This window comes from Parasteatoda tepidariorum, chromosome 4, assembly GCF_982258835.1.
Source record: "Parasteatoda tepidariorum strain Cologne lab strain chromosome 4, Ptep-v5.0, whole genome shotgun sequence".
Taxonomy (NCBI): Eukaryota; Metazoa; Arthropoda; class Arachnida; order Araneae; family Theridiidae; genus Parasteatoda; species Parasteatoda tepidariorum.
Window position 1 is genome coordinate 21599024 of NC_141758.1, and position 27162 is coordinate 21626185.

A 27162-nucleotide genomic window follows, 5' to 3' on the forward strand; every position below is an offset into this window, starting at 1 on the left:
ATCACATTTGAAGCATAAAACATTAATTTTAATATAAATAATTCGTTTATACAGAATAAAATTTGCATAGCATTTATGTGAAACAAAATTTAAATATACAGGATTATACACGACACAATACTACTATTGATCTTGGCCAGTTGTTAAGAGTCGCAAAGCTTTTTGCAAATTTAGGATGGCTGTTGGTGCATCTTCATACTGAAGTGCACTTCCAGCAAATTTACAGTATTTTTGCGCTTTGTGATAATCTTCTGATCTAAGAGGAACACCACCTATAAAAAAATATTCAAAGATAAAATACTGCTTCTTAATCTGGCATGAAAAAAATATCTTCCAATTTTAAATTATTCTAAAATGTTTTCGCTCATGTTATGAAAAAATATAATGCGCAGGTCTATGGAATTAAAGATTTTGAAATTTAATACAATGACTATAAATTATTTCATTGGGTTTAAGTAATTAATATTTTTAAGTACATTTTATTTGACACCCTGGAGATACCAAATTTTCATGTTAAATTTGCTACTTATTTTGATAACGTTTAGACATAAAAACTTTTTGTTATTTTTAAAATGCTATTCAAAATTTTTTTGCTAAAGAATGAACCAAGTTTTGAGTCTCTCTCTCACTCTGGAATCGAACCAAAGGTCTCGTAAATGGAGGGGCAAACTCAAAATTGGTTTTCTTTTCCTTAAAAGAAAATTTTGACCTCTTCTGCACTGATGATGCGAATCCATTACCTTCACATCTTTAGAAAGCTAATTGTATGAGTGCTATATTATATTTGTAGATTAGTACTGCAAAGCTTGAACTTGGCGATTGTTCATTTGGGTTTAGAACAGTTAAACAAAGAGTGTCATCACTTTGTAATTTTTCTCCCCTTTTTTGAATTAAGATAGTATTTAATAAAACTTTTAAATTTGAACAGAGTGACTGTGCACTAATTACACAAAGTATTTAAGATTTCTTTTCTTACTAGATTTGTGATAATTAGAAATTTAGTACTCTTGAGTTTTTTTAAGAAAAAAAAAGTCAATCAACATCTTAATAAAATGACAATCAAGGAGCCATCACTAATTTCATATTTTCAGCAAATGTCTCAATAAATCTTATTTTAATTTGTCGTTTCCAAAAATTTTATTTATCTCTGTTTCAATTAAAATGAATTGTATTAAGAGTTAAATAATTGCAGAATTATCAAAATTGCTAATTAAGCTAAGGGACAAAATATTAATATACTTTTGGCATAACTGATTGGTTACTCAAAAGATGAGTTTCTTCCTAAAATTAAAATTTTTTAATTTCATTTATAAAATATTAAACCTAATTACTAATTTAAAAAATTTCTCAGTTATATAATTTTTACAGATTTGATGATTGTATTGAACTAATAATTGAAAATTTAACTGAGGGCCATTTAATATATATATTTATTTTCCTATTGATTATTATACATATTCTTAATTCACATTTCATCTTTATCATAAATAAGTGTTAAGATATATAGAAAACAGATTTTAGTTGTAAAGGAAGTGCTAACAATTAAAATTGGCATTTTTTTCAGTTACTTTCTTGCATTATTTTATTTCTCTCACTGCAATTTTACTTTTTTTTTTAATTATTATTTATTTACCTTTAAAAGTTAAACTATTATGAAAATTAACTATTATTTTTATGAACATTAAAAGTAAAAGAAAAATGTATTATGTTTCTCATTGTTTGAGAAAATAAATGTTGACAATTTGAAACAAAAAGTTTTTATGGCAGTTTTTAATGCATATTTAATATACGTTTCAAATTTCATAAAAATATGGTTTGAATTTGTTGCCCTTTTTAAGTTATAAAATTAATTTAAAACTTTAATGATAAAAAATAGTTGATTATAACTTTTTGTTGATGATTGTATAACTTGTAAATATAAGTTGATAATTTGCTTATTCACAAAATAGAATTCTTTTATGACAAAAAAAGTGATTTTGAGAGCATTTAGAAAGCTTTATTTTCTTTTCTTAAGACATTCACTTTGATTCCACCCTAGCACCAGATAGAACTCTAATGACTAGCGTGCACTGGCACAAAGTTGGTGGCAAATGTTGCTAATTATCTAAAAAAGTTCCTAAAATGTATTCCATGAAAAGGTTACATGGGTTAGGACTTATGTTTTTGGAAACTTGTAATTAAATTTATATCCAACTAATCATTCATTATTTATTTAATATTTTGATTTACTTTCATGAAATTTTTATTTAAGTAAAATGTTATTGAAGAATGAAAAATCAAAATTTTATATTTATCTGAATATTTGAAAAGAATATGCATTTATAAAACGCATATTCTTTTATTATTAATGGTTATCTGTAAAACATATTTCTTTATCAATTAATCTAGTTTTTTATTATTTTAAATTGAAAAATTTGCTGCAAGATACTAATGTGTATCTTGCAGTGAATCTTTCAATTTGAAATAAAATAACCAGATTGAGTGATAACAAAATATGTTTTTCTGATAACCATTCTCAACATCTATTTTTGATCTGTTCCATTTTTATTTCACCTAAAGCTATAATTCAATTTATTAATTTCAGCTTACACATACACCAAAATTCCAATTCAGAAGTAGAATAATTGCCCTCCAACCACGTGTATTCAACTGTCTGTCCTAATTTTAGAACTAGTACAAACAAAATTAAGATAAAAAATAGTTCATTTTCACATTAAATATTTTTTTTTTAAAAAAAAAGGCCTTTTTTTGGTTAAAGTGTTCACAGTTGTTACGGAGTTCTCTCTGAATAGGTCATCATCATAGTTGGCTAGACAGCCCAATATGAGCCAAAGCCTTCCTTTGAAGATTTCCCCATAATGACTTCCGGTTTATCTTTGATCTCTAATTCTTTTCATTTATTGCAAGAAAATGAGACTTCATCAAATCAACTTATCTCAACCACAGCCTTCCCCGCTTTCTTGTTCCAGTGGCTCTAAAAAGCTATATCCTTTTTATAGCAATGTCATCACTCATTTGAATCACCAAGGCCATCCAATTCATTTTATTTATTTAATAATATCAGGTTGCTTATAAATCTTGTACAGTTCAAAAATAAATCTCCTTCTCCAAATGTTGTTTTCATTTACACCACCAAGTATACTCCCCAAAATCTTTCCCTCAAATATTGCGATGCAAATTTTTCTTTTGTCATTGTCTAAGCTTCAGGAGCATATGTCCGGCCTGACAAGAGTTTTGTATATTAAAAACTTTGTTTTTCTAGAAAGAAACCTAATCTTCTAATCCCTATTCGCCCTGATAGAGTCGATTTTTCATTTCAGAAGTAGATCAAAGCCGAAAAAATTGAGAGCCGCTGATCTAATCTAATATTACTGCCCGATTTAAACAAAAATACAGTTAAAAAATACACTTACTAGTATTGTTTTGCGGATTTAAAATATCAGCATCAGATGCAGAAGGGGACAGTTGATTTGTCCCATTAGGAGTAGAGGGTGGTGCATGCGTTCCAGGCACTGGCAAATTAAAACCTTCTGGTGGTTGTCTTTGACTGGGCACTGGTGTGGAGAAATTTCCAGGGGATTGACCAGGTAAATTAAACAAACCACCTGTTGGATAGGGTGTAGGCTGGTCCTGTGGAAAGGATGTTGACGACTCATCTCTTAAATCATCCTCTGGTTTCTCATTGGAAAATTCATTATCTTCATCTAAATTCATAAAAGAAATTAACTTTAGTACCTTCACACTATACTATCTGACTATTTCATGCTAGAAGTTAAAGTACAGCCAAAATAATTTGAAGAGGTTAGCAATTTAATACAGTTATCTGTAGACATATTTGAATTGGGGTAAAAGTTCGACGAAACATAAAATTTATAAAACAGAAGGTATAAAATAAATGGAAAATGTAGTTAAGGCATAAATTTTTAATGCAATAAAATAATTATTTAATTCACATTTTCAGTGTATAGAAAATATGAGAAAATATTTTTATTGAAATTTTCATATGAAAATTTAGTGATTGAGAACTTATTTATAAGTGTTATAAACAAGAAAAAAGTGAAAAAAAAAGAAACTAAAAACAAGAAAAAAACAAAGTGTGTATTCAATGTCACTGTATTCTAGGCTGTTTCATCAATTTTGTATTATTTATTAATTCTATTTTTTTTTAAAATTAACATAATGACATTGCAATCTATCATATCATTGTAGTTAGTTTCGTTGCTGTTGTTTTTTCCCCAATTATTTTAATAATTAGAACATTTAATGGTAGTAAAACAGTCGCATTTATTTCCAAACATAAGTACTTTATGTGCAATAATTAATTTCATTTTCTGAACTACTTGGCGACTGAATCTGTAAATTGTAATTTGTTCTTGCACTATTTAATAACGTTTTAACTTTGATTATTCAGAAATTTTTTGGGGGGTAACCTCAATAGCATATAACTCAGAGAAATCAACTGCTCCAGATTTGAAAAAATATTTAAAGAACAGTAGAGAACTACTAACTGAAATTAGCAAATTTTTTGTTAATTTTGCTAACTTTTAAAAAGGCTCAACATGGCTAATTATAACAAAGTGGCGTATCACATAAGCCTTTGTAAGTATTGGTGAACAAAAACCCTATAAATTGAATTTATTAAACAAAGAATTATACATTAAAAGACTATCACTCGAAAATATTTATAAGCTGTCAGGAGAATGTTGGCATCTCTATATAAGTACTAATTACAATATTTTTTTATTGTTAAAATTTATCATTGAGCCATACAATTACATTTGTTTTAAGCCTTATTCACAAATTTCTCATAAGAAAAAGAAAAGCATTAACAACAAAATTTTTTATACTTTCATCTCCTTCCATAGCCAGAGGCCCTGCCACGGGTGTAACTCCATTCTTCAAACAATTATGTATATAAGCTGCCTTCCACTTAGCATATTTCTTATGATGCAAAACCTAAATTAATTTTTTTTTTAAATTGAATAAATATTTAATACTTACACTGTTATTAATTGTTGCAATTTTTAAAAACAATTATAATATTTAAAAAGTATAATATGGAAAAATTTATACTTTATAATACTACATACGATAATATTAAATATCATTAAATGTTAAAACCACCTACATTTCTCCAAAAATAGTCTCCATATTTTTTGTAGCAATATTGGATTTTTTTTCTTTTATTAATTTGGAAAATTGGTTTTAAAATGCACAAAATAATGCCAAAATCTACTACCATGCACAATTTTATAGCTGAAAATGTTATATTTGCCCAAATATTAGCACATATAAACAGAATTAGGGAAAATTATATTTCAGTGCTCAACTCTGATTATGATGTCTGTTGAAAACATTCACATAAAAATTCATGAACAAAATTAATGCTACACCTAATGAATCATAAATTTTGCATCCTGTTCAATCAAAAGGAAGCTTTAAAATATTGTTAAAATTCTTATAATGTAAAAACTATTTCGCGGTTAGTTTATATATTTTTGAGTTATTAAATACTAATCTTTCTTAATACTGAAGTGTGGCTACCACTACAATTATTCAATTCCAATTCACTAGTAAATAATAACTTGATTCACTAGTACAGTAATAACTCGATTCTATCTTTAGGTACCTTTTGATAGATGATGGTTAATATTATCAGTAACATTCTCCCCACATTGGTAACTAAGCAGATGTGATCTGAACACGCCCACTTTGATTTGAACACACCCACTTCTATTGATAGTTCACATTGAACAGTTAACTTACTATTTGTAACTAAGACATAGTCCATGCATGCATTGCTCCTCAGTCTCCATCACACACAACAAAGCCTGTTCACACGCGACTGCTAATAACAACACTGGAGCGACCATGCACACAACCATGATCTTAATACAGTTCTCACAACCAGCATTCAAAAATCCGGTGATCTTAATTCAGCTCACCCGGCTTCTTACAAAACAGCAATGAATTCACTAGTGGTATCTGTTCATCGAATTCTATTACAGATAAAATTCTGGTGGGGGATTACTGTAGCCTGTCTACCACTACAATTATTCAATTCCAATTCTATATAAAACATGTTAACTCTATTCTATAACGAGGTACTTTTTCATATATGAAGGTTAACATTGACCATATTATACCTAGCCCCCAATGAAAAACTTGAATTCAGAAAAAACTAGAAGTGAAAATTTAATTAGATTAATTTTAAATATATCATAAAGAAATAAGCAATTAATATCATATGCCATCACTTGTAACTAAGCTTTAATTAGAAAACTCAACTAATAAAAGGAATATTAGAAATATAATAGCATTTAATGCTTAGACAAAAATAGGCGAATAATAGGTTATAAAATTCGGAAAATTAAAATTTTTTCTTTCTTTCAATGCATAAACAAACTTTAATACGTACTTCATCACTTGGCTCACCAAAAGTACTCACAATATCATAGATAAAACCAGAGGTGTAGAAAGCTTTTACAACATTCCTGATAATACAAAAAAAAAAATTTGTTTTACTCTTATAATCTACGCAATCAAAGTATTTAAAATAATTGTTATTTAAATTAATTACTTGTTGAATCGCCCTGAACGATCTTCGTTATCTGCAAATAGGAAAAGTTTCAAGGCATAATTTTCAATGTGAGCTTGTGCAACAACTTCATTTGAGATAGATTCATCATCACGCTTGACTTTTTTCGCCTAATTTAAAAAAATACAAAATGTTTAAAAAATATTCCACCACCTCATAAGCACTTATGACACTAAGTATACCCTTCAGGCAGAAAAAGGATTTTTCTAACTTTTTGTTGACTTGCAGAGAATTGTGTGCCTATAATTTCTTTATTTATTCAGTCAATAATAAAAATTTTTGAATAATTTTTGTTTAACAATATTCATTAAAATGAGTTATGTTGAATTTAGTACCGAATTTTAAACTTAAAGGTCAAAAGAATTCTTAAAAATACTTAGTGCAATATTAAAATGTAAAACTTGTAACTAAGTTTAATAGAACATATTTCAACTAATGAAATTAAACACAAAAAACATTCAAAAACATTAGCTAACAAATGAATAAATAAATAAATTACTGATAGATGATTCGTCAAAAGTGAATATGGAGGAAGTAAAATTCTTTTTCTGTCTGAATGTAATAAAAAAATTAAAAATTTGATTCAAAAGAAAATGAATAAAAACAATTTTTGTTATAAAAACAAAAAAGATGCGAAAAAGAATTATAAGACATAATTTTCAACGAGTGTTTGTCAAATTTAAAAAATAGTTTTTACTTGAAAATTTGGTAACTAGGTCCAATAAAACATACTTTAATAAATAAAATAAAGCATAAGAATTCAAAATATTTCGTTACTAAATAAATAAATAAATTATGATAAAATAATTCTATAACATGATAAGATAATTCTATTAAATAGAAACCCTCCCTGCCTGTTTAAGAGATATAAAAACTTTTTAAAAAATATAACTTTACAAGCATTATTTTAACAAACAAAGAAAGTCAATAGGCTAAGTTTTATACCACAATTATCAAAGTAAACTAATTACATTAGCAAGGAAAAAAATTAATAATAACAAAGCAAGTAGAAGAAATTAAACAAAAACTAGATTCAACACATTGTCAAAGATGCTGAATGAAAATTCTCTTCTTCCATCAAATGAGAAATTCTTTAGCAAGTTTTTAGTTGTTAAGAGCTGATCTTAAAAACATTTTCTTTTAAATATAGATTTACTAAAATAATTTTAACTCATATGCTTGAATATTTTTTTCCTATATATACTTAGCTTTTAATCATTTATTTCCCACCAAATTGCTTTCCTCCCATACTTTCTGACATTTCATGCATTAATTTAAAGAAAATGCTCTTAAAATGTTCAAATTTTCATGGGGTAAAAGATATGGTGATAATATGTTTGTCTTAGTCATCAACTAGATTAATCCCCAACATTCAATTCACCTTAGATATGGAAATAAATATTATTCTAGCTTTTTCAGTTGTTCTTGTAATTAAACACTCTGATCATTTTTCTACCTCTATTTATCGCAAACATTTCGGTATATCTTTACCCCCTTGAGTTAATTCTATTCACACTATGGTCAGAGAATTCCTGTTCATACTTTAGTCTTCCTCGCACTTAACCCTTGCTTTGACTCTTCTTTTTTAAACTTCAAAGTCAACATCCTCTGTTCACTTACTGCTAGGCGTGGATCTAACTTTTCTAAAATTGATTCAGCTCTTGCTTAACTCACTAGACCCGAATGCCTTTCTTCTTCAAATCCTTACTGGGAATATGTTACTCTAATGTTTACTGCCAAATTCCTAATATCCTATCCCGTTTGCTTTAAAAGACATTTTCAAAGATGTTATCAAAATTAAATTTAAATCTCAAAGATCCTATAGGTATGGAGAATCACAGGAGTATTTACTTACCACTTTGAAATTTAATTGAACAAATCAATTTAAAATTAAGTCTTAATGAACAATATAGATGTGTCCATTATCAAGAATACAATAAACCATTAATTGTAGCACATTGTTGGCATTTTGGACATAAATTCAATTTGGACAATGCCAAAATTATTTCCACCTCAGTCACACCATCTTATCTTGATGCCCTAGAACAGGGATGGCGAACCAATGGCACGCGTGCCATTTATGGCACGCGACACGATATTTTGGGCACTCCACCGATCACAATTGTTGTTACACTATGAATTGTTATTACACAAATGTTATTACGCTATGAAGCATATGTAACAATTAAATTAAAATTCACAAAAAACAAACAAAATAATAAACAATTATTAATAAAAAAATAAAAAAATTTATTCTGAAAAACAATTATTAACAGTAAAAAACAAGTTAACAATAAATAACTAGCAAAAAATCAACAGTCCTGCTTAAACTAGCATCTTACAACCTAATATAAGTTATTGGTCATCTAATCTGCAACAACAGAAGTCACACTGATGCTACTTTAAGTTGAATTACTTGTATAACTGAGACATTGCAAAATGTATTTTTTTTAATGTAAATAATGAGTTTTAAGTTGATAGTAATTAGTATTATTCTTTTCCCAATAATCACGAAGTCAAATTTATTTGTCGGCACGTTTATGACCTCATTAAGCAATTTTTTAGAGAAAATGGCACGTTGGTGTATAAAGGTTCGCCACCCCTGCCCTAGAATCTTCATTTATATGAATGGTGATTCCTTTGTTAATGACGTGAGTTTCTCACCACCTCTCCATAGCGTGTGGAAATGCATTTTACTATGATTCAGTCTTCTGAACCAGAGCATTTTTTCTTGTCTTGCTTTTTCTTTATATTTCCTGCTTCGCTCTCAGCTACTACGGTTTTTCTTATCACCAGAGGCGTACCTATGGAAGGAAGCGCCTATGGCAAATCTCTTACTGGCGCCCTTCCTAAAATATTAATATTCTCTTTTTTCTTTTTAAATTTTTTTTTATCCAATACAAAATAAAAGCATTGTTTGAAGTATTTAACTCTTTTGACAATATTGCAAAAAGATTGCATTGAATTTTAAGAAAAAATGAATTGATAAATAAATAAATATTAAATATAACAATAAAATTATCTCTTTTTAATTGTTTTCCGTTCCATGTATTTGAAATCCTCATTGGTAAGAAGTAAAAATATCTTTTCTATCATATTTATAAAAGATTCTATTGCGTTTTTTCAATTGTCAATAAAAATTCTAACAAGTTGTTTAATTAAGCACTATTATATTTTAAAGCTTTACAAATATAATTTGGTAACAAAAATACGCACACTCAACAAATGTAGCTTGAAGAAAAACTATATAACCGGATGATTACCCAACATTTTCAAAACTAAAACTGAAGGAAATTGAATTTTTTAAAATAATCACGCTTTGCTAACATCAAAACAATAAAATCATCGCGCTACAATCAAAAGATACATTTTGGTTAGTTTATTTACTGCTCAATAAAAAAAGATCGATGCTCGTAATATAATTAAGTTTCACAAACATTAATAACAGATAATATAAAAAAATATACACATAATTACATACAAAACACTAATAGCGACAATAATACATTCTTCATTGAGAAATAAATTAGAGGAAGTTGAAGTTTTAAGAATATCTAGAAATAATTATTTTGCAAACAGTAAAAAAAAGGCAAAAGGGTAAGAAATAGACCAGAATACATTCTGATATATATTTAATTAAAAAAAAATATGTATGAAAAATTCTCTCTTCGCATCACAATAGAACAAATTAAAGCAAAAAATTAAACAGATTTGAATTATAAATTTTTAGACGTTCAGTGCGCAAAAAAATTAATTAAGGGATCACCCTGATAACTTTTGATCTAATGATCAGAAGTGAAAAAAAAATTCGCACAATTATTAACGTCGTTTATAATTGTGAAAATTGTTAAAAAAAAAAAAAAGCTTTTAGTAAATATTTATTATTTTATTTAATAATTGTCTTAAAAATTTGAATTGTAGGGAAAAATTTTTTTATGTCATTTTAAAAGAAGGTAATTTAACATGGGACAATACAATAGTTCAGCAAAATTGATCGAACAGTTAATGAGAAATCAAATATCCAACTTTTTTAAAATTCGATTTCCCAGGAAACCGAACTCCATATTCGAACTATTTGAATTTAGACTAACCTGCAGAACAGGGTTTTCAAAAAACTTTATAAAACTAATCAAAATTAATTAGATATAAAATTTGTTTTTAAGGAAAAAGAAAAATATAAATCATTGAAATATTTGAGGAGAAGATGTCTTTTCGCATCTTTATGAAAATACATTATAAGAATGTGTATGCTTCATAACTAAACAAGCTCTAGTTTTTCATTAGATGCTTATTGTTTTTTCTTTTTTTATATTCTTAAAATAAAGATAATTATTTAATGAAAAAAAAAATTATTGTGATTATCACTTTATTGATAACTTTTTTTGTCAAGTTACTAAACTGTTGTAATGATTGGGTTATAAACTACATATCATAACCTTAATACTATTTTGTTACCATTTTACTTTGATTATAAAAAATAAATATAATACATAAATATAATATATAAATTGAGGACACTTTATAAACCCATTTAAAAACAGTATACCGACTTTTTTTCAAGCAATATGATATGGAGTGACATAAATGTAATGTAAGTGAAATATATTGTAAAAGACTTAAACATCAAAAAATTAGCTTTTATATAAAATTAAAAGAGTAGTATTTATTTAATCTATTTTTTTTTTAAAAAAAGGAAGAAAATGGCAATTTGAAATAAAAGAAAAAATATAGGAGAAAGATTTGCAAAATTTTGTGCCTGAGAAATAAGGAAGGGTGCTCCATAACTCGAAGACAGTTTGATAAATATTATATAATTCAAAAATTCAAGACAAACATGTGTTTTAAAATTAAAAAATTCTTTCTTTTTTTTAAATTTGTAGGTAGAAGTCAGGGTTGGCAGGTTTTTGACATGTGACAGTTTTTGACGGTTTAAACCATGGTTTAAACCGTCACGTCAAAAACCTCACTGTCAAAAATGTCGAAAATGTCAAAAACCTATATTTATATGTGAAATTTAATTAATACATAAAATTTATATATTTTTTATAAAGGATAGTGTTTCTAAATATGTTCCAGAAAAAATAAATTTAAAATTTTGAAGAAACACTTATATTTTGAATGGTAACCAAAATCTTGTACTTTTGAAAGCTCACATCTTTTGTAATATTATGTATTCATTTTCATGTGTTATTGAAAATCTGCAGTGATATTATTAAGAAATTCATTTATAACCAAATTTAGTGTATAGTATTAGATTATTAAAAATTAGACATTTTTAAAGATAAACATTAGCAGTTTTGTACATTAGACATCTTTTAAAGAAAAATCTTTTTAATATTCTTTTAAATCTTCTTAATAATCTTTTTAACATAAGACAATACAAATTTAAGTGCTTTCTGTTAAATACACAGAGTAGTTAGTGTCGATTTACTGTATACTCAGCCTATTCATTTACTATGCTGAAAATTTAGTATATCCAAATACTTGTGAATTTCATTTTGCTGAATACTATATAGTTTTGTTGAATATCTAAATATTCAGCTGTTGAATAATTACTTCTTGCTTTCAAGATATGCATTTTTTGTATTCTTAATACAAGTGGTGAAAAAAAATTAAGAGGTAAAAATTTTTTAAAATAATAAGTGCAATAATTATAAATAAATATAATAAACAATATGAATTATATTTATCATTATTCACAAATATAACTACTTTTAAATTCAAATTAACATACTGGATAATAAAGATATTCGGTATAACATTAAAATTTTTTTCATACACTTGTATCAAGTTTGTATTTATACAACATAACTTGTAAATTCCTTATAAATATTAGTTATATGTTCCTTATATGTCAAAAGTGCATAGTAATAAACTTTTAATTTTCTTAAGTATCAAAAAAAAAATTTTTTTTTCAAAATATAAATATTTAAAAAAATTTTCTGCGCATGTATTTGAATATAAATTTCTGAGATTTTAAATCTGTTATTTTACCTTAATTTTAATTAAAAAATATTTTAAAACCTGCTGATTACCTATAGTATAATTAAATTTCAATATAATGCGTGGCAACTGTTGGTAGTTTTGAAGTTTATGTATTTTCTTGGCAAACTTCAGTTTTTGACATTTTTGACGGGTTTTTGACGGTTTAAACCAGTATTATACCCTTGTCATGTCAAAAACCACTTTTTGACGTCAAAAACCCAACCCTGGTAGAAGTATTATTGAAATTCACATTTAAAGCATCAAAATATAATAAATATTGTGAGTGAATAATACTTCTGCAAAAAAAAAAAAAAAAATGCCAACAACTGACGATGTTTCTTTATGTAACCATTCTAAGGAAAGGAAAAAAATCAAACTTTTACAAGTGGTTAAATTCAAAATTTATCTATTATTGAATAAAAAGAAAATTTTTTTTAGGTAGTTGGCAACTGCTGAACTTAATGAATGTTACTTACTTAGGATACACAAAATTATTTACCTATCGCAATTAATTTTCAGGAAATTTAAAAAATTATGTCCCCAATAACATTTGAAATTTTAACACCTGTTTTTTATTATTACATATTATTTTTAATAATCAAGTATTAACAAGTATTTAATTATACAATATATAATTATAATTACCAAAAAATCAATCAATACTTACAATCAAGGAAGAAAATCCTACCACTTAAATAGCTGAATGAATTATAAAAAAAACTGTAACCTATCAAATTAGATTATGAAATTCCAAAATAGACTTTAAATATTTATTCTCTTGAATTAAATTTTGAAATAACAACTAGAACGAGCAGAATTTTTCATATGAGCGCGGACACTCAACAACTTACAATTACGTCTGTCTTTATTTTTCAAAATAGTGGGGTGTATTCATTGTTAATCCGTTCATTGGTTCAAATTAGTTGTTGAGCCAGGCAGAGGGACCTCCTATTTTTAGTATTTCACATTTTTGTGGAGGTGACTCACACCATGGGTGGCAAGTATTTCCTGTTTTGGAAGGATTGATGCTAATTTACAGCAGGGGTTCTTTTTGAAATCTATTCAACAGATTCGGAAAACGTTCTTGAAAGAGATTTTAACTCCTGATTTACAAGCATGAGACACCCTATGGTTTTTACATTTCTCTGTTCTCTGGTCATCTCCAAATATCTATCTCTGTCTGAAGGGGTTCCCTCCATTTCCTCCCCGGTTAATTGCCTTTTTAGAAGGACTGCAGTCTTGTAATGCGATATGAAGAGGAGGAACAATCTTTCCAGTTTAAGAACGGGGGACTTCTTCAAAAGAGAGAGTAAAGTCATGGTGGAATGCACTATGGGAGGTCTCACTTTCCTTTAGATATAAGGAAGAAAAAGTTTCTTTACATTTTTCACCTACTTTTGAAAATCCAAAGTTTCGTTCGTTTGCCTTTCATTTTTTTAGTCTGTTATATTTTTGCTAATTTTTTCATATAGATAAATATTTTAAATTTAAAAATTCAGCTTCTTTATTGTAGTTTAATTTTAACGTATGGTATTTTCAAATATACATAAATAATATCAAATAATCTAAGTAGAAAAGCATTTTTTCAAGTAAATTATTTTAAATTGAAATGAATATCAAAGTACACTATTCTAAATAAAAATCAATAAATATTTTTAGGATTTGTTTTCTGTTCTTAGTATTGAAAAGCATATGATTTTAAATTAATATGTTATGCATTACAGAGGAAAAAGATATTGATTTATATCGATATATGTATTTACTACTCAAGAGCTATAACATACATAGTACAGGCTATATAAACATTTGAAATATGGCATAACTTACATTAATACATAATAACAACATACATTCTTAATACTAGTATATATTCTTTACCTTTGTAATTAAAATTATTTTATTTTTATATCTCTTGTTTGTTTATAAGACTGTGAACTTTAAAATTTAAAACTCTTATTCGTGAATAACCCTTTTGAATGAACATTATTAAACTGTTTATTTTATGATCGTTTATACCTGAAATTTTTTTTTTTTTCGTTTCTTCAAATAATTTTAAGTTTAGTTTATGCTTTATTTTTAATTTTTGATTGAAAAAAATGAACTACATAATACACTGAAAAGAGAGAGAAAAATTAAATTCTCTGTAATTTTCTATAATGAATAATGACCTTATTTCGTCTCCTTTTTTTCAGTAGCAGCTAGAGCTTCAATTCTTTCTATTACAGCTTTGACTTATTGCAGCAATGATTAGCTACATTTTCGAAAATTTTAAATTCATTTGAAATTGTATATGTAGTTAAAAGACTTTTCGTAAAACGATTTTGATGAAAATTAAATGTGAACTATTTAGGAAATTTTCTAAAATTAAAAATATTTTTATTGGAATGTATTAAAAGTTAGCAAAGGGAGTAATAATAATGATTAAAAACTAAGCATTATTCTTTAAATTATGATTTTGTAATTAAAATTTGGTTTTTGACGAAATCGTCGTAAATATAACGGCAGAAAAGAAAAAGCTATTTTTTTCATTTATTTATTTTAGTATTTATCGTGAATGTATTCATGAACATTAACAAATTATATTTAATCTGCATTGTTTGACATTTGTCGCCTACTTTGTTTACGATTAGCGGTTCCCTTTCATACTTCACTGCCCCAGTGACATAAAGAGTCCCTCAAAAAACGATGTTTTCTTTTCAAGCCTAAGTGAAAAGGTTAAATTTTGTGTGCTTTATTTTAATTCCCCTCCAACTATCTATCTATCTATCTATATATATATATAAATTTAAAAAAAAAACTTAATAATTTTTAGTAAAAAAATTGTTGATGTTGATCGATTTTGCGCCTTTTTGAAATAATGCGCCCATGGCATTCGCCATACCCTAGATACGCCACTGCTTATCACTTCTATTATCCAATGCCATCTTTATATATTATATTTCAAATCACTTTTGTTTTTCCTCATTCATGTGAGGCAAGTCTTGAGAATAGGCACCTTTTTTGAGAGCTACTTGAAACACGTTGACTTTTTTCCATCTTCATATTTTTTGAAGTCAATGAAGTTTTTTAATCAAGCATGATTAATAGTCGTACAGTTTCTCATTTTTATGCAGATTTCTTTTTCATTGTTTAATTATGATTTTATTAAGTTTTTATAAATATCAATGTAATGTCCTATTTTTAATTATGTATTTATTTAACAATCATATTAACTTAGTTAATAAATTTAATAGCACTGGATTTTGCAATTAACTTATCTTTCTTCTACGCGAAAAGTTTTATGGGTTAGCTTCTTTACAGAGATTTCAATGTACAATTTAAATTAATGTGATTGTCATTTTTTCACCCTCCTCAAACTAAGCCATATATATATATATATATATATATATATATATATATATATATATATATATATATATATATATATATATATATATAAAAAATGTGATTAATGACCTGTGGTTTAAGTATGGCTTGCTGACAATATCAGGGGTCTGTCTAGGTTTTTCTGAAAGGTACCTATTTTGTGAAAATTTAGACATAATTTTTGAAAAATTAAAAATTATATTACAAAATCAATACAAAAACATGGTAAAAATATAGATTTATCGTTTCTTAAAGGATACAAAAATAAAATTTTAAGAAAAAGTATTTTGTGAAACTACCGTTTTTCCTAAAGTTGAATTTGTGAAACTACCTTTCACCTAAAATTGAATTTGTGAAGGTACCGCTAAACGGTAGTAAATTCGGCCTGGACAGACCCCTGAATATGTCCATGCATAGAGCTCTGCCCTATATATTGATTATGTGTTGAGAAACTGAACTTTTCATAATTATAAAATCATTGGTCAGATCACTCGATATAATAACATTTCATCAGAAGAATAAAATAACAGAATATAAACCTTTTCTAACCAATCCATCAAGCCCAAGAAAAAGGCAGTATTTTCTGGTGATTTGTCATTTAGCTTGAGGCCACATTGAACAGCATAAAAGCGACCTAGATTGAAATATGAAACAAAATAAATTTTTTTAGTGAATTTTTTAATAACAGTAAAACAGCCAAATTGGATAGACTAACACCACAGAAGCAACATACTGTTTTTTTTTATCTATATATAACAATAACTCTAGTTTTTCATATTGGTACCTGCAACAAAACAATTACAGTGACTGCCTGCTACTAATAAAATTATTGATTATAAAATTACCCACTTTTTAAAATCAAATCTACAAGGACGGAGTCATTCCAATATCGAAACGTGCTAAATTCATCCTTTAATTGTCATTTTGAAGAAACAGATTTTTGGCAAGCTAAAAGACAATCTCTTTGTATATATTTTCTTCAAACAAAAAAAAGGATTAATTGATAAACTTGAAACCTTTTTATATTTAAAAAATTGAAAATTATGATAAACATTTAAATGTGCATTTTTAAATAAAATTCAAAATCTCTAAAAAAACTCATTAATATACCCTACATTCCTATTATATACCCCACATAAAAGATATGAATATCTCTTGGACCAAATATCATGAAAATTTTAACTACATAACTAGACTTACTAAAATGAAGCAAAGAAATTTAAAATTAAATAATTATCAATAACTAAATAAATCAAAAATGGACTTATTTTTACAAAAAGAGCAAGGATAGCGCATTTATAGGGATCAAAAGACAGGGGCAGTGTTCCATCCCTCTAAAAACGCTAATTTTGAACGTTGATATAAAGTTTAAATCTGAAATATTTTTTTTCTCTAAATGTAAATTTTCTGAATTATAAAATCAACCACTTTATTAAATCAAATGTTTTCAGAACAAATAAGATTTTAATCTGTAGAGGGCACAGTCGCAAGTAAAAAAAAATATCACAGGATGAGACAAGCATCAGAACTTGTAATTCAATTCAAGCTACTTTAAATTTTTTTTTTTTTCATTTGATTCCATGTTAAACAGCCATACATATTTCAGTTGGCATGAACAAGTAAGGTTACGGAAATATCTCTTTCAATAATAAAATAATTGCCTTATTTTATCAAATAAAAACATGAATAATAAAAAATTATCACAGTAAAACCTTTAATAATTTATCACTTGTATTCTGATGCATTACTTTGAAGATGCAACTATTATTGCCAATTTGGGGCTTGTCAATAGAGGTCAACTTAGAGAAAAGAACAAATTACTAAGGTTGTCAACTGGGAAGATTTCTGTATTGACACCTAAGCGAAAATGTTTGTTCAGTTTTTAAGACAAATAGCAGTGTTGCCACTCAAATCTTTTAAATCCCTCTGTTTTCCCTGTACATATTATACACAATATATTAAGAGGAAACATACAATCACCGTGCTCGTGTGTGTGAGCTATATTGGGTTAACAATATTTATTAGTTCTAATTGCTGGAAAAACAGCTGAACATACTTAAATAATGCTATAGTAAATGAAATAGTTTATTATAGCTGAAATATCATGGTTAAATATCCTATAGATTACGCTTTGAGTGGTCACCTTATTTTTTAAAAGAAAAATTTAAGAAACAAAATTCCCTGTATTTTCCCTATTTGCAAAGAAAAAATCAAAAATCCCTGTCATTTTAGGTGATTTTTAAATTCCCTGTATTTTCCAGGTTTTCCCTGTTGAGTGGCAACCCTGAATAGGCATTGATACTCGAATTAAAAAAGAAACTAAAACATCAAATCAATCAAACTTCAAGATTAAAACTCATTGCCATCTCTCAGCAAGCGATTATACATATATTTTTCTTTTAAATTTATTCCAAGTAAAAGAATACTCGAAGTGTGGCAGTTTCACTTTGTATTATTGTAACATTGCAGAACAGGATTTAACATGTTATGGAATATATATTGTATATCTTCTTACATTTATATTGATTTTAAGGAATATTCTTTTATTTTTACACAATATTATTTGCAACAAAAAGATTTAGCTCAAACATTTTGTCCATTGACAACTGAAAGATGTTCTTTTTAACACACTTTAAAAATTAAAACATTTCAGGAAACTTGCAGTCAAGCAAATTATGAAGAAAGAAAAAAAACACAATCAGGTTGATTACGGACAATTCTAGCTCTATGCCCATGCAAAGAGAGGAAATATAATGCAAAGTAGAAAGATAAAAAAAAAGAAAAAGGAAATGCTTATTATCAAAATTGCTCAAATGTAAATAAATAACACGAAAAAGCGTACATTTGTTAAGCACCTATAATGATTTAAAGTAAAGATTGGAACAACCAATGATTAAAACAAAACAAAGCTATAACTTCTTATAAAAGGTGTTAAAACAGCTACCAAGAACGTTGTTATGGCAACATAAATAATCCATTTGCTTTTTAACAGAATAAAATACTTCACACAGAAAAAAATATAACAACTTGTACTTGGTAAATGCTTTTTTATAATATGTTATAGTTTAATTTTGCTCCAATTCGTTTAAAATAAATAAAAGATGGAAGGCGTATTATTACGACATTAATTATCTCTTACACCAATAAGTTATTGAAGGATCCCTAGTTTCATGCTCTTCAGCAATTTTTAAGTAAGGCTGAACAGATTTTAAGTTCTGTGGAGCAATTTTTAAACTAGCCATGATTAATATCACGGTAAAATTTATCAACAAATGTTTCTTTAACTTTGCTCAGTTTTGTTTTTGTTTAGATCAGACTTAATTGGGTTGAAGTTGAAGTGTAGGTTTCTATCTCTATTCTCTCTTCCATCTCTTACCTTAATTTCGGTTTCTGTTTGCAGATTTCAGAAGAACTTATTGAGTAATTAAGTTTTAAAAAATGTTTGCATTATTTTAAACACATACAAAATTTGACGACTTAAATGATAAATTTTAAATAAATCGCATAAAGCTATAAGCAAACTTTTGAAAGAAACTGATAGTCATGTACTAATGAGTTGTGTCTTATGCGAAGAAAATTCAAGACTTTTAAATTTCTGTAAGTTTTAATGTAGGCATTTTACTATTAATATAAATAAATAAAATCAATATAAATAAATAAAGTTATTTTACTATCCTCCTATGGAAAAGCCTGAATGTAGTTTTATTTTGCGTTTTTGTCCTTTTTTTTGCAATGACAAATTTAAAAATTATATAAATATTCCCTAGTGTTTTATAAGTGTTACTTTATTTTTCAGTTATTCTTCTCAACAATAACTTGTAAAGATGGCAGCTGATTTGAAACAAAAAATTCAAAGTGATATTTCAGACTGTGCAAAGAAACTGAAAATTCTTTTAAATAAATATATTAAAAGTGTTGAAGACGGAAAACAACATATATCATTATTGGTTGCCCATCAAACGTCTCTGAATAGTATCAACACTTCCAAGATAAAGGATACAGAAACCTATGACAATAATCCAGAAATAATGGCAAAACTTGACTTTAATTTAAAAAGCAATTTAAACGTAGAAGAAGAAGCACTGGAACTTATACTGTATGTATAGTTAAGTATGAAAATTTAAATTATAGCATAACTTTAATATCGCATTTCTGGCACTGAATGCATGGTTAACTATTATTATTCTGATTTTAATTTCTGTTTAAATTATAAATCATGCTATAGTTTTGTGAAACCTTCAAGAGTATAGATTATTTAAAATAAGGGGAAAAATATACTTGAGGGTGCCCCTTGGCGAAATTGGCGACTTATGTTTGGCGCCATACTTGTTTGCCCGGAACGCCGTGGTAACCCACAAACAGGACATTTATATCTATTACTAATTAAACCTTCATTCATACACCAGTCAATCACAGTTTTTTTTCTTCATTGTTATTAAAATCGTACAGAAGCTTAAGATTTATCTTATTGACAGTATTCATTTTTAGTACCAGAAGCAAAAATAACTTTACCAGCCGGTATCCAAAGTAGAACTAATGGATCTCTGAAATTACATTTAAAAATTCATTTAAAAACAACGCTAAATTCTAAACTAATCAGAATCACGATTAAAATCTAAACCAATCAGAATCACGATTGGTTTTCAACATCGCCCAGCTTGGCGATCAATCGCGATCACAACTTGGCGGGGGCACCCTCAAGTATAGTCTACCCAAAATAAGAGCACTTTTGAAAAGAATTTATTTTGAAGACAGCAGGGGTGATTGTATTTCAGAGATAACCTGGAATTCCAGGCTTTTTGCAATATTCTTCTAGGTCTAAAAATTAGAAGCAGGGTATGTTATTTTTATGAGTAGGTCGCAGAATTCCATGATTTGTATTTAATGTGATTTAAAAATCATACATTGAAATTCCTATTCAAGTGATTTAAAAATCCAATACCATGATTTATAGTTATGCTTTTTTAAACCAAATATCGGGTTTACGTAAGCAAAAAATCCTATGCCGAGATTCGTATTCACATGTTTTAAAAATCCAATATTACAATTCGTATTCACGTGCTTGAAATATCAATTTTTGCATTTATAGGTGAATTAAAAACTATGCATTGTGATTTGTATTCACACGCTCTAATAATTATAATTATGCACTGTGGTTCATATTTGCATATTCGTATTAAAAATTCATTATTGTAATTTATATTTTCGCTTTTTTTAAATCCAATATTGCGATTCTTGTAACAAGTAAGTTTTTTCTTGAATTAGTTACTCTAAAGATGTGATATTCTGCATTAGTAGGTAATTTAATTATAAATGTTAGTTCAAAAAGTTATGTTAAATATTAAATTTTTGCTCACAATATTTTCAGGGTTTTTCACTCTCTACCCCAAGTTCAGCATTTTAACCAAGTTCTTACTTTTTGTTAAAAATCAAAGATATTAATTTTTTTATTTTTAGCATTCAAGGAAATTTCACATATTTCAGGGAATGAACACAGTAGGAATAGATTTAGTTCTAGGATATTATTTTTTGCTGAAAGCCTAATAATAAATTCTTTGATAAGGAAAAAAATTTTTCCTCAAAATTTTTTTTACAACTTTGATGATAACTTTAATTATCTTTTTATCAACTATATTTTTAAGAACAGTATGTACAACAAATGCATAATTATATTATTCATTTATAAGAAATGTAAAATTCATTTCTAAATCATTATCCTAATCCAGTGTTTCCCAAACATGTGACTTTTGTGTACCCTTTCTAAATTTTTCGTAACGCTGCGTACCACTAATAAGAAAATGAATATTTTTTTAAAAAAATATGTTTTTTTTTTCTTTTTTGGTACGAAGTTTTGTTAATAAGTTTATTTGCATCAGTGAGAAGGATGATATTGTTTTTGCTGCGATAAAAAAAATTGCACAAAGTTAAAAATCACATTTGGATGTTGACACCACTAATTATTAACTGTTAACTCTGCAAAAAATAGCCAATAGAAAAATATGTAATCTTAAATTTTCATGGCTAGCTTTATTTTTAACTAAAAATTTTTAAAATTTTTGTTTGTTGTACGATATTTCGCATAAGAATGCGTACCCCCGCTAAACTGTTCCCGTACCCCTGGGAACAGTGTTTCCCACGCTTTGGGAAACACTGTCCTAATCCATCAATTTGGACCATCAAAGACATAACTTATCAACTTATTTAAAACTTACATTCTAATTTTTATTTTGAAATCTCACGGTGCTGGAGCCGTAATAAATATTTAGTTATTTTTTCTTATTGTTTTTATTTTTAGAGAGCAGCAAAATGTTATATTTTCATCTGTTATGAAGGAATGTGATAAAGTGTCTAGCATTTTACGAAATTCTAAAGATTTAGGTCTGACCTTGAATGATCTTGCTATAGGTGATGTTAACCAAAGTCCTATTTGTAAGAAAATTGATGCATTTGATACTTTTCAAAGAAGGTTTAATGATAAGTGAGTTCTTGCAGACATTAGTTTTCATATTTTAATAAAGTGTATATTCCTGTTTTCGTCTGATAATTTATTTTTTAAATTGTAACTTCTCTTTAATGGTTTTTTTGTGCAATGAAATTATTTCTGGACGAGGAAAAAAAATTTCTTGTCTAAACATTCATCAAATGGATAATCGACTTATGCTAACTGTGCGTTTCTGTATCACTTTAACTTCTTCAAAGTTTGCAACAATCAAATTTATCACCTTTCAATATTTTAACAAAACTACTGGAATAATTTAGTGTGTAGTGGAAAATATCAAGCATTTTTAAACTTATAAAAACTTGCATTGAGCAGAAAATAAAATACTTTAAACATCGCATAACTTTTTGGGAAACATAATCTACAAGAGTATTGTATTCCCAACAACATAACACAACTATACTCTTTCCACTACAAATCTAATCTCGTTCTGTCTTATATGAACGAGCATACATCTAATATCCAATCAGAAACACTTCCATAATGAGGATAAAAAAAAAACACATAAAAATTATTATTGCAATTAATATGTGCAATGAATATCCAATCAGAAACACTTGCATAATGAGGATTAAAAAACACATAAAAATTATAATTGCAATTAATTTGTAATTTATTTTTAAATTTTTGAAATAAACTAAAAAATAAATAAACTGTCCGGAAAAGAAATTAAAAACATGTTTTTTCAGTGCACGAAAACTTAAACTTTCCCTTCTGAATCACTTTCATTTTTTCCTCTCTTCCAGAAGTCTTATAAACTTGTGATTTCTCACTTGTTGTTCTTCTTACTCAAATCTCTTTCCTTCAAACTTGTGATTTCTCACTTGTTGTTCTTCTTCAAACTTGTGATTTCTCACTTGTTGTTCTTCTTCAAACTTGTGATTTCTCACTTGTTGTTCTTCTTACTCAAATCTCGTTCCTTCAAACTTGTAGTCTAGCAGCAATTTCAAGAGTATTTTCCTTAAGCTACTTCAATTCGTTTGACCCAAATAAAAGAAATATATGTAAAAAAATAAAATATGTGAATTACATCCGCATTTAAAATTTTTGATGTAGCCTCCATCTACCTTAATTTAATTCTGTGTTTGGATATTAAAGTTACAGAAAATACTTTTGAAATTATAATTTATAATGTTCTTTGAATCTGCATTAGGGATTTTCTTAATTGCTTTGATATTCATAAGCCTTATTTCATTAGTAAATTTTTTCACTTTTGGAAGCTGTTTAGATAAATCATTCTCTATACTAAAATCTTTTTCAGGCTTTCTGTTTCTGAAAGTTAAAGCTTTTAAAAGATTTCAGAATGTCAAAGATATTAAGAATATTAGTTTGGAAGAGCATTCTGAAAAAGAGCTTTTACAGCTGAGTACAATGTGAAGCACATTACATTGGGTGAAAATTATTTAAATGCGTATGTAATTCACTTAATATTATCATGAGTTATTAAACGAGTTATGGAAAGCAATATGTAAAATTACCTTACCTTGTAAAATTTCTTGTATCTTTTATTCATTTTTTTTTAATTAATTTGTGTTAATGAAAAATTTAAAACTTTGTAGCCATCTTGCACGAAGGTATGGTCTTAGCTATTATAATATTGGAGGAGATGTGAATAAATTGCCTAAGTTATGGGATACCTCTAAAATTAAGACTATTGAAAAAAGTAAGAAACTATAACTTTTATTTATAATTTTAATTCATGGTTCCTTTTTTATTTGTAGTATCTGAGTTCTTTTTAATTGTTTTTCTTGCGTATTCAATGTGTTTAGTTTCTTAATTAATGCATTTTTAGAAAAATTTCAGAATTTTAAAGGTTGTTATTTTCAATACCATAAAACAATTTCTCTTTTATTAATGTATTTATTTTAAGGTTTATACTTTAAATCCATGAAATTAATTATTTCTATCAAGTGCAAAATGGATAAAACCTTGATAGCATTTTATACAAAGGCTTATCTTAATGTTTAAAACTGTTTATCTGTTCTAAAAATAATATAATAATTTTCTTATTTAATATTTTTCTCTTATAATGATTTATATTTACTATATAAAATTCAGACTTCCCATCAATGGTAGAAACTAAAATACACTTTGAATTTATCTATTTTTTTTAAATTTGCATCACTTTTGATAATGTCATCACGCTTTCGATCTGTTACCTAAAAATAGGAAAACAAAATGAAGAATGAACATTTGATATTGGTATTTAAATACCAATATCAAATGTTCAATGTATCAAAAATCTGAAAATAATTAATTTAAATCATTTCTGGTTATATAATCATTTAATTTTGCAATATATCTGATAAAGAATATTATTTCAGAATATTTATAAAATCAGTATTTTAAACATCTAGAAAATCTCATTTGTATGCCCTTTTTAATTATAATTATTTAAACATTATTTGTATCATAACTTAAGAAATTGTCAATTCATTAAGTTTGCCATATAACATGTTTTTAATTGTTTTGCTTTTGATGATAATCTAAAAAAAAATTATGAAATTGAAAAAATTATGACAATGTAAAAGGAGAGAAATGTTGGCGAATGTTTATTTGTAAAGTTTTAGTCATTGAGCTTAATCTTGCAACACAGATTAATATTTGCCCAGGAGTCAAAAATAAAATGTCACCCAGAAAAATTTTTGCTAATGATCAGATTTTCTTACACTAGTAACCAATCTTAATGGTTCTGAAAGTTGAGTACAAATCTGCTGATAAATTAGTGCTAACTATTAATTAAATTTGCAGAATCAGATTATATAACTCTTTAAGCAAATTGAAAACTTTTTGTTCACAATTATAAAATTTTTTGTTAAAAGTTAATCCGATATAAAAAGTTGTTTTAATTTAATACTAGTCTAAAAATGTTTTCAGTGTAAGCTATACAAAATTTTAAGTAAATTAATCAGATAGTTTTTAAGAAATCAAATTCTTCATGACCTCTAAGAAGCCACAGGAAGTTGAGTTTCAAGGGTTACTGTTTCCAGAAGGTTCTCGCTAATGAGGTCATGGAGAACAATGTTCACCTTTTTAAGGGTGCTGTGGGTCCTTATTTCATTTTATTGGATGACAATGTTACACTCCACAGAACACTTTCATTTGACTATTTTCTGAAAAATGAAAATATTTGTTGGATGGATTGGCCAGCCAGATCACCAGACCTCTACACTATAGAGCATACCTGGGGTGCTTTGGAAAGGGCGATTGCAGCTCGTAACCTATGCCTGAAAACTGTGTTTCTGAATGAGTGGTACAAACTGCCACAGAAACTCATAAACTGCCTTATTTCAATCATGAAATCATAGTGTGAGCCCTGGATTTTTATACCAGAGGGGCCATATCCTCTATTAAACCATTTTTTTATTCAGTTCTGTAACCACTCTTTGATATCATCCAAGTCTGATGAGTGTTATGCATGATCACGAGTGTGTATTTTAACTGTTAAATTTTTATTATTTTTACATTACACCAACCTATCTTCAAACCAAATTTTACTAAAATCTGCCTAGTAGTTCTGCAGATAATCAACCAAATACCTCTAACCTAACCTAAATCTAAACCTCAACCTAATCTCTCAATTTTAAACACTAGTGTAGTTAGTATTTACTAATTAGCATATTTGAAGTTTACCCTTTGAACCATGCTTTGAACGCTTAAAATTCTGATCATAAGAAATAAGGTTATATTAAGGTTGGTATCTTTTCTTTCTTGGTTCACTGTATGGACACCTTAAAATAATAGTAGTAACTTTTACAAATACATTTTTTATTTTGGTAGCTATTGTATAGCTAATTGTATTATCAAATTTGCTAATTGTAACTCTAACTGTTAACAATTAGCTAATTGTATTATCAACTCTGACATAAGATGTTATGTCAGAGTTGATAATACAATTCTCATTTACATTGTTTTCTTATTTTTAATAATAAACAAAAAATATGGGCTAATGAATGTTGGGGAAATGATTTAGATATTTAAAATTAGATCAATTTTTAAATTAGGAAATGTTTTGTACAATTAATTATCTCAATATGAATTCTATTCTTTTCTACGCAACATTTTTCTTTTACAGATTTACTGGACATTACTTCAAGATGAAGTTGGTTTCACATTAAAAAAATTTTTTTAAACTAAAATGCCAAATTGTTTTGTATAAGTTATGCATTATTTTAAAATGAAGTTGGTTCTGTGTTGCATCACTATCTTTGCATTTACTATTTAATGCAATATTGTTTTTAATAAAGTTTTTTACACATTGTCAGTTTTAATTTCTGTTTCTCATAATTTATCTTGTATTGAATTTCTTTTTTATTTTATGTTGTTACACATTTTTAAATCCACTTTAATTAAAAAGTTAAGTAGGGGAAAAATTAAAAAGTAATAAATAAATCCAGAATATTTTATACAAAGAAGTTTTCTTGAAATTTATGGCCCAGTAGAATTGTCCTTTCCCTTATTTTCTATTTTTTAATGCTTTTATTTTTCTTTACCAAGATTTCTAAATACAAACTCTCTCTTTATATTTATATATATATATATATATATATATATATATATATATATATATATATATATATATATATATATATATATATATATATATATATATATATATATATCAGGGTTGGCAGGTTTTTGACATGTGACAGTTTTTGACAGTTTAAACCATAGTTTAAACCGTCACGTCAAAAACCTCACTGTCAAAAATGTC

At 26.8% G+C, this 27162-nt stretch overlaps 2 protein-coding genes across 3 annotated transcripts; one reads left to right on the forward strand and one right to left on the reverse strand.

Annotated features, from left to right (window-relative positions):
• Nucleotides 1-6: 6 nt before the first annotated feature.
• On the reverse strand, nucleotides 7-19534 carry Vta1 (vesicle trafficking 1). The gene is made up of 7 exons (XM_043048552.3): nucleotides 19089-19534; nucleotides 16489-16583; nucleotides 6581-6708; nucleotides 6419-6494; nucleotides 4848-4956; nucleotides 3414-3704; nucleotides 7-272 (listed from the first exon to the last, which is right to left on the reverse strand). Exons 1-7 carry the CDS (start codon nucleotides 19189-19191, stop codon nucleotides 124-126), a joined length of 951 nt encoding a protein of 316 aa, XP_042904486.1. The 5' UTR covers nucleotides 19192-19534; the 3' UTR covers nucleotides 7-123.
• LOC107451968 (uncharacterized) lies at nucleotides 19425-26712 on the forward strand. Of its 2 annotated transcripts, none has more exons than XM_016068219.4 (5): nucleotides 19425-19546; nucleotides 19746-20045; nucleotides 22245-22427; nucleotides 24008-24111; nucleotides 26524-26712. In XM_016068219.4, exons 2-5 carry the CDS (start codon nucleotides 19774-19776, stop codon nucleotides 26547-26549), a joined length of 585 nt encoding a protein of 194 aa, XP_015923705.2. In that variant the 5' UTR covers nucleotides 19425-19546; nucleotides 19746-19773; the 3' UTR covers nucleotides 26550-26712. The 2 variants fall into 2 exon arrangements, with proteins under 2 accessions (XP_015923705.2, XP_015923706.2); XM_016068220.4 differs by having other exon boundaries at nucleotides 19538-19645.
• Nucleotides 26713-27162: the final 450 nt, after the last annotated feature.